Genomic DNA, 12,507 nt, shown 5'->3' on the forward strand with positions numbered 1-12,507 from the left:
TGAGTGAAGACATATCTATTGAATTGTCAATTTATGCCAAAAATGAGCGTTGGAGATGACACTTCAGCTTTGGCATCTCCTGTGTTGGAGATTCATACATACACTTTCCCTTAATTCAAAATCTTTAGGGCCACTTGAAAGATTTTATAAAATGTTTCCAATCTCTTTCAAAAAAAAAAAAAAAAAGGGACTGAAAACTGGAAGTAGATCTAGTACAATCAAGTCCAAAATCCCATCTTGAAAAAATCAAGTCTGACCCAAAAGTCCGAGGATGCGGCCTTAATATTCAACCTTGCGGCTCTATGGTTTAAGAAGGGTTTAAGTTGCGGCCACAACTTGTGAGATTGCGGACGCAAGTTATGGCCCTCTAACCCCACACTGCCTTCGCACCACGAAGCGTGTAACCGTGTTCAGTAGTCACGTTTTCTCATCCGAAGTTAGGTTAATTATAAACAAACAACTCCATCGTTCTCCAGTCTGCTACTATCTGGGAATCGTCTTCAGGTTTCTCTTTCCATAATGGCTTTGTTCGGCTCAAATATGCCCAGTGAGGTATCAAATCTCTCTTTCTCTCTAGTAGCATTTCGAGCTGCCTGAGCTTGGTCCATTTACCACACGAGCTCGGTCCTTAACAAGCCGAGCCTCAAGCTGTTTGCAAGCAACTCAGTTCATTTGTAGCCCCAATTATTTACATTACTAACTTATACGCACACAAAAATTATCATTGGTTCCGCACCATTCATCTAAAAAACCGTCGATTTTTTTTGAAATCCCATTATATCAAAACCCCCAAACATACACCCCGACATTTACAGTGCATTCCTACGTACACATGTATACGTACATTAAGAGGTGTGTAACAAACATACCACTGGTTCCGCACCATTCACCTGAAAAGTGACAGTAACACTTTTATTGCCTTGCTTGCACAACAACACAGCAGGATCCTCCATATTATTTTTCAAAAATAGTGGAAAACAAAAACACATACGTAAAATTTATAGTGTTTTGGATAATGTAAACTTTTTTGTAAAGTAATTCATTTTTCTCGACTATTAGTGTATCGAATTCACATTATATCAACAACAACAAGTTCACAGCCCCCTGCGAAATTCTTTATATAGAGTAAAATAGAACAAAACAACTTCCCCGGACCCCTACGATATTGTTTATATATATGAAGTAAAATAGAACAAAACAATTTCCTAGGGTCCCCTGTGAAATTGTTTATATGTGAAGTAAAATAGATTATTTTGGTTTCCTAACTCATGGTTGTTTGGTTTTAAGCAACAGAAAGTGTATTTGTAATTGGTTATTTGGTTTTAACAAATAAAGAGCTGCACAGGTTTGTTTATATGAAGTAAAATATAACAAAACAACTTCCCAGGATCCCTGCGAGATTTTTTATATGTGAAGGTCCCTGCGAGATTGTTTATATGTGAAGTAAAATAGAACAACTAGTGATTGAATTGAGTAACAGAATTTAATCGACCTTACTGAATCAAAATGAAACAAATTCAAATGAATATGATTCGGATGAATCTCAAAATAAGACAAAATAAGACATCCATTGAATCAAAATTAAAATTAAATAAATTCGAATGAATCTAATTCGGAAAACTTTTTTGTATTAGTTTTTCTAAACTCATTGAGTTCAAAACAAATCAATATGATCCAATAATATAGATATATATATATATATATATATATATATATATATAGAGAGAGAGAGAGAGAGAGAGAGAGAGAGAGTGTGTGTGTGTGTTTACCTAAATCCAGCAGAATCGACCAACAGGAAACCCAGCGAGTAAGAATATTCTCCAACAGATGCAGAGAGAAGATCGCGAACAAATGCAGTTGGAAATTTTGAATGAGTAGCGCGAATTTTTGTGTTAGTTCTAAGTTTTGATCCCTAAGGGTATTAAGGTAACTTCGTACACGTAATTACACTTATGCGTAAATTAAAACAACATTGCTCCTTAATGGGAATTTTACAAAACTTTTTGGGACCGGCTGATAAATCTCTCTCAAATTTTTAGGGATTATATGGTCACCCTTTTTGGCCAATATAGGTAGTACTATTATGGTAGGCCTAAGAACAACCCAATATTAAAATAAGCTCAATCCAACCCGCAAATATTGAACCGAAAAGTTAAAGTAACCTAGAAAATAGGAGTAATATAGAAGCCTGATAAAGAACGAAAATAGCTCGTGTTTGATGGACAAAAAGCTCAAGAGCAAAGGATTACAATGAAGAGTGGATAGATGTATTGACCTCTTGCGCCAAAGTCCCTTATTTATAATCCTCCCGGAGGCTTCTAGGTTTTTTTTTTTTTTTTTAAATAAGAGGAGGCTTCTAGTTCACACTAGGTTAGTTCTCTTTGTGTGCAAATCTTCTCTTGTATTCTAGAATAGAATCTCTAATAGCTTGTGTTTAGTATCTTGATTTTGTTTCCTCCACTTAAAATTGATCTACTCCACTACATTAAAGAAAATAAAACTTTAATGTTAAGTTTTTTTTACCAAGCATAAATAAGCTATTTCAGTTTAATGATGTTGTTAAACTACTCGAAATAGGCACGTAATCGAGTCAATTAAAAGATGAAGTTTGTTGATGAGCTCAACAAGTCAAACTTGAATTGTGTTTGAGGCTCGTTATGAAATATTTATAAGTGATCTATCAAACTCTATAACGGTGACATTTATGTATGTGAACACATTATATTAAGTTGTTTAGGGTACCCTTTTCATTGATTGATCCTTTGTAACTGCATGATTTGCGCATGGATTGGCCAATTCCTATTTAGAAGGTTGCGATTTCTTAACAGTCACGCTTCTGTTTGCGAATTTGTCCATAATATGTTGAATCGCATTATATGGTTTAGATCGATCTTAACCGGATGATTATGGCATTGGGTTTATGGCATTGGCTTAAATGACCAGCAACCACCACCACCCGCAGCAACCACCACCATTAGTAACAAAAAAAAGTAATTGTTGTATATTCGGGATTAGGTCTCCTTGATTTGGGCATAAAAAAAAAGAGTTTTAAAAAATTATAAAACTCAATTTGATATGGGTATGGGAAAAGGACTAGAGATGGTTTTTAAGGCCTTTTTGCTCATATTTTAAATTTGGCCAAGAGTTTGAGTAAGAGTTGGAGATGCACTAACAAAATCAAAATCGTTTGGATATTAAAGTCCAAATGTGTGGTTCATCACACGTTCTTAACTTGAAGGCATATCCCTTATTTAACAGTCACACTTATTTGATAGAAGTATGAATTTTCTTTTTCGATCGAAAGAAGTTTGGTTCATAGTGTTTTTCTTCGAAAGAATGGTTCATAGCTCTTCTTTTTCTTTTTTCTTTTTTTTTTAAAATACATCTCCAATGAGGGATGTCAAATTGGTGACTTCAAATTTTTTTTTTGAAAGCTTATGTGACATTTTGACATCAAGCTCTTCCTCTTCAACCCTTATGTCAAAAAAATAGAGCTCAAACTTGAAGGAAAAAAAAACTCGAACGACAAAATTCCTTTTTGACCTTCCAAAGGTAAGTTTTTGAAATTTGGCAGGTCGAGATATAGCTGTCAAAATTGGCAGGTCAAGAGGTAGCTATCAAAATTAGCATGGGAGTACTGGGAGGTGTCAAAGCCACCTCAGCTTTAGCATGAGTGAAGACATGTCTATTGAATTGTCAATTTATGCCAAAAGTGAGCGCTGGAGATGCCACCTCAGCTTTGGCATCTCTTGTAGTCCCGTTGGAGATTTATACAGACACTTTCCCTTAACTTTAAAATCTTTTGAGCCACTTAAAAGATTTTATAAAATGTTTCCAATCTCTTTCAAAAAAAAAAAAAAATTGGACTGAAAACTGGAAGTAGATCTAGTATAATCAAGTCCAAAATCCCATCTTGAAAATCAAGTCTGACCCAGAAGTCCGAGGATGCAGCCTTAATCGGAAACGATACCCACACAATCGTTGTGTGTGATGTGTAATTAATTCTGACCGTTCAGATGTGTTTGGAAGCTCTAGATTTTAAAAAACTCTTCCAATGAAAAGTTTAACTTTTCCAAGAAAAAATTTGAACGAATCTTGATCATTTATTATAACAATGGACGGATGGAGATTGATTGTGTTTGATGTTTTGCACAACTGTTATGCATGTAGCATCTTTGGGCCTTAATATTCAACCTTGCGGCTACATGGTTTGAGAAGGGTTTAAATTACGGCCACAACTTGTGAGATTGTGGACGCAAGTTACGGTTCTCAAACACCATATTGCCTTCGCACCATGACCGTGTGAGCGTGTTCGGTAGTCACGTTTTCGGGAAAATTTCAAAATGACACCTGAACTTTGCACCAAATGTCACAGAGGCACCTGAACTTAAATTTATTTCAATTAAACACCTGTACTAACAAAATTTTCAAATTTAGACACTTAAATTTAAGTTTATTTCAATTAAATACCGGTACTAACAAAATCTCCAAATTTAGACCCTCGCTGTTATATTTCATCCCAAAAATTGCTGATATGACATCTCCAACCTGTTTAAGTTGCCCCATTGCACTGTTTCAACAGGGGACGATGAAGTTTACTTATGGATTTCGCTTGGATGCATCGTCCCTTGTTAGAAACATGTGCAATGGGGCAACTTAAACGGGTTGGAGATACTATGTCAGCAATTTTTGGGACGAAATATAACGGCGGAGGTCTAAATTTGGGGATTTTGTTAGTACAAGTGTTTAATTGAAATAAACTTAAGTTCAGGTGTCTAAATTTAAAAATTATGTTAGTACAGATGTTTAATTAAAATAAACTTAAATTCAGGTATCTCTGTGATATTTGGTGCAAAAGTTCAGGGGTCATTTTGAAAATTTTCCAACGTTTTCTCACTAGAGGTTTTAGGTTAATTATAAACGAACAACTCCATCGTTCTTCAGTCTGCTATTATCTGGGAATCGTCTTGGTTTCTCTTCCCATAATGGCTTTGTTCGGCTCAAATATGCCCAGTGAGGTATCAAATCTCTCTCTCTCTCTCAGCTACCCATGTGAGGGTTTCACTTGATTAGGGTTTTCCTGCAAGTCACCGCACAATTGAAGATTCCTGCTGATTTTTTTTTTTTTTTTTTTAAATTGTTGCGATCGAACTGGCTAAATGGGATTATTTAGTTTCAATCGTAATCTTAATTTGTTTGTGAAATCGGATTGCATCGTGTCTTCGGAAACTCGGAAACTGAAGAATGATCTGATATTAGTTACTTATTTGTTTCCCTGGATGATAATGAAGTTAGGTTTTGTTGTTGGATTCAACCCTTATATCAGTATAATGAGACTACTCGAAACATCTTTTATGTCTTAAGTTAAAGGCTTAAAGCTGTCGAGCATTTGTTTTCCCTTTCTGCTTATACTAGGAAATACGAAGGAATGAATTTTTTTTCCCGAATACGTATTATTGTCATCCAACAGGAAACAAAAAAGCTAGGTCAGAATATTGGGATGTGAGGCTTTGGAGTTCATTCCATGCTCTATTTCTTTGCAATTTTTAAATGTGGGACAATGAACCCAAAAAGCCACGCGCACACACTCACCTACATACACACATAAATGAAGATGCGGTTGTTCAAGATTTTAACGTGTTAGGGTTTTAGATCTGTGAGCACACTAGCTATGTAGATGACAAACCGGTATATTTATGCATATTTATTGCTGGTCTGTACGGATTTGCTCCCTTGCCGCTTGTATAATCCACACGGCAGAAGAGAAGCCAGCGACAGTTCTTTCCTTTTACTCTTGCCAGCTCTACTCCGCTCCGACTATTAGTATACTGATGTACATCCCATTGGACCATTGATAAGGTGTAAGATGAAGCCAAAACAATGGGTAGATAGAGAAAACCAATCCAAACTAGATTTCACAAGCAATTCGCTTTCACACATTCCTATACAGTATACAGTATACACTTTTCACATGTACCTACATATTTTAGGAAAGTCATCTCTCAATTCACTTCGGCATTTTCAGATACATATGTATATGTTATTTCATCTATTGGTAGTTGAATTTTCTCTCATACCTTGTCCGCAAACTTTATATTGAGAAGAGCTATCGACTTTTGTTGCTGAGTTCCAACTGATGCAGGTTGGGTTGCGCTTGCTCCTTTGCCCCCTAGGTTCCAACATCGTCGTCCGAACAGCATGGTAAGCTATAAAATGTGTTGTAATATTCCTATTATACCTTAACAAGGATATGGTTTTAGTGGGGGATATTACCTTGTTGGACGTGTTTTATGCAGCTTTGCTTTCTTTATCACTTTTCTTAGAATTTCTTGTGACATCTTTTTTTTTTTTAAACAAGAATATCCATTACTAGTAATGACTACTGCTATTTTTGCTTTAGTTTGTTCTTTGTAGCCTTCTGAATATTGCTAACCTACTCATAAAGTGGTATGTGCTATGCCCGGGCTAGTTTACAGAAGTCGTAGAATAAATCGTATTCATGGTGGTTAGTAATGTGTCATTCATATGTTCCTTGTGCAGCTGTTCAGTGGGGGTTGCCTTGCCTGTTTACTCTACTTTTAAAGCAATTGAGACAAGAGACCAAACTGAGCAACAGAGGTGGCTAGTGTACTGGGCAGGTTAGGAATGCTGCTGCAACTTTTACCTTTTATAAATGTAACTTTTTGATCTTTCATATTAAGCTGCAAAGATGATGTTCGTTTGTTGATTATAAGGAGTCTTCTGCTATCTTGTCTTTTCATTTTTTTATTTCATTTGGGACAGCTATGGACAGCTATTTCAGACGAGATTGGCATTCCTGTTATTCTCTGATTAAGTTGTCCATTTACATATGTGATTATCATTATCAAGGATTTTCTATCGGCCAAATTTAGTCCATCATGAATGACTTCAGGTTGTTGGACTAGTGTGCATGTCATACAATGATACAAGTGCAAAACATTTATTCTTATTTTTTTTTGAGAGCAACAAAACATATCTACAAGTGCAAAACATGGAATAATCGTTCCTTTAGAATAAATGAAATACCATGGTCATTTTGCAATTTGGTCACATACAATGAAAAATGTGTGCAGTTGTAAAGAAAAGCAATTAAATGACTTCCAATGGAAATGCCTAGGGAGAGCGGAAGGCATAAATTGACACAGGATGTTGTGTTGTAAACCAATATGAATTTATTAAACTTAACTAAACATACAGCCCATGACAGAGCGGAATGGCTAAAAAGGTCCAAGTAGCCGACCCATTGAATGACAAATAAGGCTTAGTTTGGTTTGGTTTTCTTTGGTCACATAGTAGTTGCACTTAACTGGTTCCGTGGTAATACTCGGCCTACTAACCTTGAGGGGGTGAGGGGAGCCACTTTGTGCTATTAATGTAAAAAGGTAACGTGTGTACCCAACCTTCCCCTCCCACACCACCATTAATGGGGACAAAACCAGGTATATTTCTTTTTCCTGTTGCAGTCGCACTTCACACAAGTTAGGAACGGAGAAAACTAAGACGCTGTATTTGTAGTGAGATGTTCTAGTATGTCTAGCTTATCAGCTCCATTTGGTAACCTAAAAAAGTGAGTAGACAATTTGAGGAAGTGAAAGTTGCCTTACCTTGCCTAAAAAACTTTTGTTTCCAATGGTTTGATGTTTTAGAAATATTCTTCAGAAGTAAGGTACATTTGGAGGGCTTTAGAAGCACAAGTTAGGCTTTTGTCAATTTATTAGCTGTGCAGTTATAGATTACCAGTTATTAGCCGTGCAGATATTTGGGCTTTTTGGCCTTTGGGTGTTATGGGCTTTGTTCCCATTTGGCTGTATTCCAACTTTTGGTTGGAGCTCCCTTTCCCTTTCCCCTTATAAAATGTTACTTTTGCCTATAAAAAAAAAAGTTTCGAATTGACTGCTTTATAGAACTTCGTTTTTCCATTTGTGTAGCTTTTCCTCTGATCCGTGCTAAAATTATTTGATCTTTTTGCTCGGTTGTGCTGTTCCTTGTACTTCTCAGTTCTCACTGAGACTACTGTTTGCAGCTTATGGATGCTTTAGTATTGCTGAAGTTTTCACTGACAAATTAATCTCATGGTATTTTTTCTTACCAAATTCTGCTGTTAATTTTTTTCTCTCTTCATTTTCCTCTTGTTTTTTTTTATTTAGATTTCTGTGTATTTGGGTATGCAATCTCTAAAGCTTCTTTTGTTTTGTTTCATCAGGTTTCCGCTATATTACCACATGAAGTTTGGATTTCTTGTCTGGCTTCAACTTCCATCTGTTGATGTAAGCTTGAACGACTTTTTTCTTCCTTTTTTCTCTTCTTGTCATTTCCCTTTAATTTGGAGGAAGCATTTGTTGTTCTATTATTTACTAGTTATGCATGGAATATTTTTAACGGTTATTCGTTGAGGTCAGAGACTGAATTTGCTTCTTTTGGGGACAAAATATGAAATTGCTCTTCATGCTTGGGCCAGCTGGAACTTGTTATTCTTTGAAATGTTTACCATGTCCTAAGAATTTCTAACTAGTTTTTTAGTTTTGTTGTTCAACGTCATCTACCATTCTTCCAAATTTCTTCGCATGTTGGCTCACCAGTCCTACCAATGCCACATAATTTCTTCGTATACGACTTTTTGAAAAAGCTACTACCTCCTTTCTGAAAAGATTGTCCGGCCCGCAAAATGAGATCTTAAAAAAGTGCAGTTTCATCTAACAAAACTAGAATTTTTTGTTTTGTTTTTTGCAAGTTACTAGATATCATTAAGTTCTTTTAATTTGTGGAAAGAAGTTTGATTTGATTTTTATTTTTATGAAAATACATTCTCTTAAGTTCTCGTTTTGTGGACTGGACAATCTTTTTGTAATACAGGGAGTTATAGTTGTTTGATATCCATCATATCGAACAGCCTAACAAACACTAACCGGGAATAATTGGTTGATACCATGGGTTTCTCCTCTTTGTGATAAGGATTTTGGGGAGTCACTGTGCTGCTTCCATGCTGGTTTGATTTATATCGAGATCAGAATTTCCTCGAGTGTGACCTTTTGGGTTTTCCATGCAGGTTTCCTTTTGATGTCGTGGCATTTGAGTTTGTGGGAATTTTAAACATGTTTTGTGCGATTGGCTTTTGGACTTCTGACTGGCAGCATGCAGATTAGTAAATGTCCTTAAGCCAGTTTCTAACAGCTCCTTGATTTTTTGTTGCTTTGCCAGAAACCCAACTAGCCCCAAATTTTTGTTAACCAGTGAATTTGATTTGCAGCATCCTTCCTTTGATCTGTGTCTGTGTATTGTTTCTTTATAGGAAAATTCCAGAATTTTCGCATGCCATTCTGTGTTTTTGGAGAGTACAGTTTCCCAACTAGCAGAAGCCAGTTTTGCACTTGATAGAATTGTTTTTTTTGGTTAGTCAATTCATTTCACCAAAAGCGCAGGAAGCTACAAATTCACAGAAGCATACCTTTGGCAACCTATACAACAGAAAGCTTAGCAAACCCAACCCTTTTAAAACCAAAGAAACTATCTACAATTGTTTAACAAAAAAAGTTCTAGAATCATGGAGCCAATTGTCAGATAATCTTCTATTCTGGGCTGTGAACTTTACAGAGGTCCAAGATCTCAACTTGGCTCTGATAGCAGCAAAAATCACTCCAGAACACTCAGTCACATGTCTGGATTTCCCTTGGAAGATACTCAAATTGCGTTCACCCCATAGAGAGTTGATAGATGCTGCTAAGGACAGCTTGTAGATAGCATTCCTGAAGCCTTCGCCCTTTCGGTTCTGCACAGCCCAGTCCACCTCCTGAGACAGAGGGAGCACAGCCCTAGAGATACCATTCTTGGCCAAAACTTGTCTCCACACAGTAGCGGAATAATGGCACTCAAAGAAGAGGTGAGAGTGAGTCTCGAAACCACCTATACACAGAACACATTGGGGACAAACTGCAAGCCCCCAACTCACCAACCTATCTCTTGTGGAGAGCCTTCCCCAAACTGCCAACCACTCTATAAAACTCCATCTAGGCACCCCTTGAGAAAACCGGATTAGACTATGCCGTGGCTGAATGGGATTCCTATGCCTGCATGCTTCCCAAGCAGTCTTTGCAGAGAACACCCCATCTGTAGATAAGGTCCAAATGGCTCCATCACAGGTGTAAGGAGAAGAATGTCAGATGGAGTGTGCCTCATGATATTCAAGATAGCCCTACTCCTCTGACTTGGCCATCTCAAAAAACCCTGATCAATGATAGAAGAAACTTTAGTTTTCAAAGTCTGTCCTCTATTCACAACAAGGGTCTCACCAAATTTCTGGTACGAAGCACCCACAGGGTGCCAGTTATCAGTCCAGAGAAATGTATCTTCACCATTGCCAATATCACGCCTAATCCATCCTTGGCATAACCCTCTCAGCTTCAACAGCTTCCTCATAACCCAATAGTTATATAACAACAATTCTATCAAGATTCCTTCATAGAATTGTTGTTGTGTAACTATTGTACTTTGTGTAACTATTGTACTTTGTTATATTTGGCCTCTGTTGAAGGCAGGATATGTGTGTTGTTCTTTTCTGTCCACCTTTTGGCACTTGTCTCAGACTGTATTTGGCATCTGCTCATGTGGGAGTTACAATGGCTCGCAATGTAGGCAGATTCTATAAATCCCACTTGTTTCATATTTGGTTGTTTTTTGCATCATTCAATTCGCTTATTTGTTTAGGTTTGTGCTTTGCTTTGTCGTGTAGATAATTCAATTCTGAAAATATCCAAAGAAATTATTGAAGTCATACAAATGTTTCACGTGAACAACCACTTGATTTTTTGACAGGGGGCAAAGCAATTGTATGTGACTCATCTGCGTCCATTTCTGTTGAAGCATCAAGCTAGACTGGATCAAATTGTGGAGTTTTCCTATGGTGAAATGGTAAAGCGTGTTCATCTCATGTTCTTATGGCATGGATTGTCTAGATTTTAGATCAGGTTACGTTGCAATGCAGAGACAATGATTCCATTTGCTGGGCTCCTTGATGTTAGACAAAATCAAGCCCTACGTGTCACTAGGCACCATGGGTTGTTTAATTTTCGGTGGGGTTCCGGGTTTTTGTTTTGGGGATGTATTATAGCACAGGCCATGACTACCTTTTTCCCTTGGTTGATGCTGCACTCCATATAGCACGCTTCTTCTATTTGTGCCTATTAATTAGTTCCAAAAGGGCTATGGTCAGTTCATATGCCTTGCTTCATCAGTGATGATGACATCATTACCAAGAACCGCATAGTCAAGTCAAATAGTATCCTAGAGGTTGCCTGGAAAAAGGAGTTTAGCGACATGGTTATGGCTGCCATTTTAAAGCCTTTTTTTGGTTCCCTCTCTACGTTTGGATAAATTAGAGGCTCTTGGGGATTTCTGCACTACCTAGTGTGACAAAATACCTTTGGCTGGTGAACTTATATAGTGAATTCATCAGCAAAGGGCATAAACATCTCTCCATGACACCTCCCTTTCCTTCTTAGAAAGTTTGAATTAAAATCTGATTGAATGATATCCCATGCATCCATCCCTTTTCATACTTTCCAGACATCTGCTAGTTGCAAAATTTGATTGTCTGATCAGTTCTTGGATTTGCAGGGTAAATTTGTAAGCGCGCACCAAGCAGAAATACAGTTTGCAAAAACACTTCTTGTGAAGATGTGGATGTCAGGTAATGCTTTGAAGTTTGAACCCACTTGGGTCTTGCATCCACATTGCATTCTAAACTTCAACATCTCACTAGAATGTGAAGAACACTCTCCGCCTATGGCCCATTGGTTTTTCCATTTTTGAAATTCTTGTTATTTAATCGGGCCACCTAGTAAATTTTTTTGTGAAAAAATATTCAAGACTTTTTCAGTGAATCAAAATAGTGCAATTAGTTCTTGTATACATAGTGTGACAAAATATATGGGAAAATATAGACGATTATTTGAGATATCCAGAATAGTGAAAATTGGACAAACTAGTCATGACAGATTTGCGAGTTTGCTTCCTTGTTTCTCTATAGAATGTGATATCATATCGTTACAATTCAAGTACGGAAGTGATGTTTTGCCCTTTTTTGTGGCTTTGTTTATGTTCTTGTTCTTGTTCTTGTTCTTGTTTTGAATCAGCAAACGAAATGGCAAACGATATCTTGCACCCTGGGCAGAGACGAGGAACTGGTGCAATTGAAGGCCCAAGAACACTCCGCAGCCGAGCCAACGATGTAATTGAAGGTCCGGAAACTCAAGTAGAGAACTCGGAATCAGAAAATGATGAGTGATGGGGGTCTGTTTTGTTTGTCTTTGAACGATTCTCCCATTGTTCTCTTCAGCAGCTCTTTTTTCCTTAGTGCAGTATATAGGTCACAGTTTTCTCTGCAGTAAATTTTTTTTTCAAAAAATCTAGTCTGTAATGTGCCTGGCATTTGGCAAAAACTATTGGCAAGTGGATAAGTTCGAAATCAATCTAATCATCTGTTTACGCAAA

The 12,507-nt window shown here is 37.1% G+C and overlaps 1 protein-coding gene across 2 annotated transcripts; it reads left to right on the forward strand.

Moving 5' to 3' along the window:
• Positions 1 to 406: 406 nt before the first annotated feature.
• Positions 407 to 12,507, forward strand: LOC131325696 (HVA22-like protein k). 2 transcript variants are annotated; one of them, XM_058358098.1, is made up of 8 exons: positions 407 to 552; positions 6,143 to 6,201; positions 6,541 to 6,638; positions 8,045 to 8,096; positions 8,225 to 8,288; positions 10,831 to 10,926; positions 11,632 to 11,704; positions 12,150 to 12,507. In XM_058358098.1, exons 1-8 carry the CDS (start codon positions 520 to 522, stop codon positions 12,299 to 12,301), a joined length of 627 nt encoding a protein of 208 aa, XP_058214081.1. In that variant the 5' UTR covers positions 407 to 519; the 3' UTR covers positions 12,302 to 12,507. The 2 variants fall into 2 exon arrangements, with proteins under 2 accessions (XP_058214081.1, XP_058214082.1); XM_058358099.1 differs by lacking the exon at positions 407 to 552 and adding an exon at positions 4,924 to 5,018.

This window comes from Rhododendron vialii, chromosome 5a, assembly GCF_030253575.1.
Source record: "Rhododendron vialii isolate Sample 1 chromosome 5a, ASM3025357v1".
In the NCBI taxonomy this organism is placed as follows: Eukaryota; Viridiplantae; Streptophyta; class Magnoliopsida; order Ericales; family Ericaceae; genus Rhododendron; species Rhododendron vialii.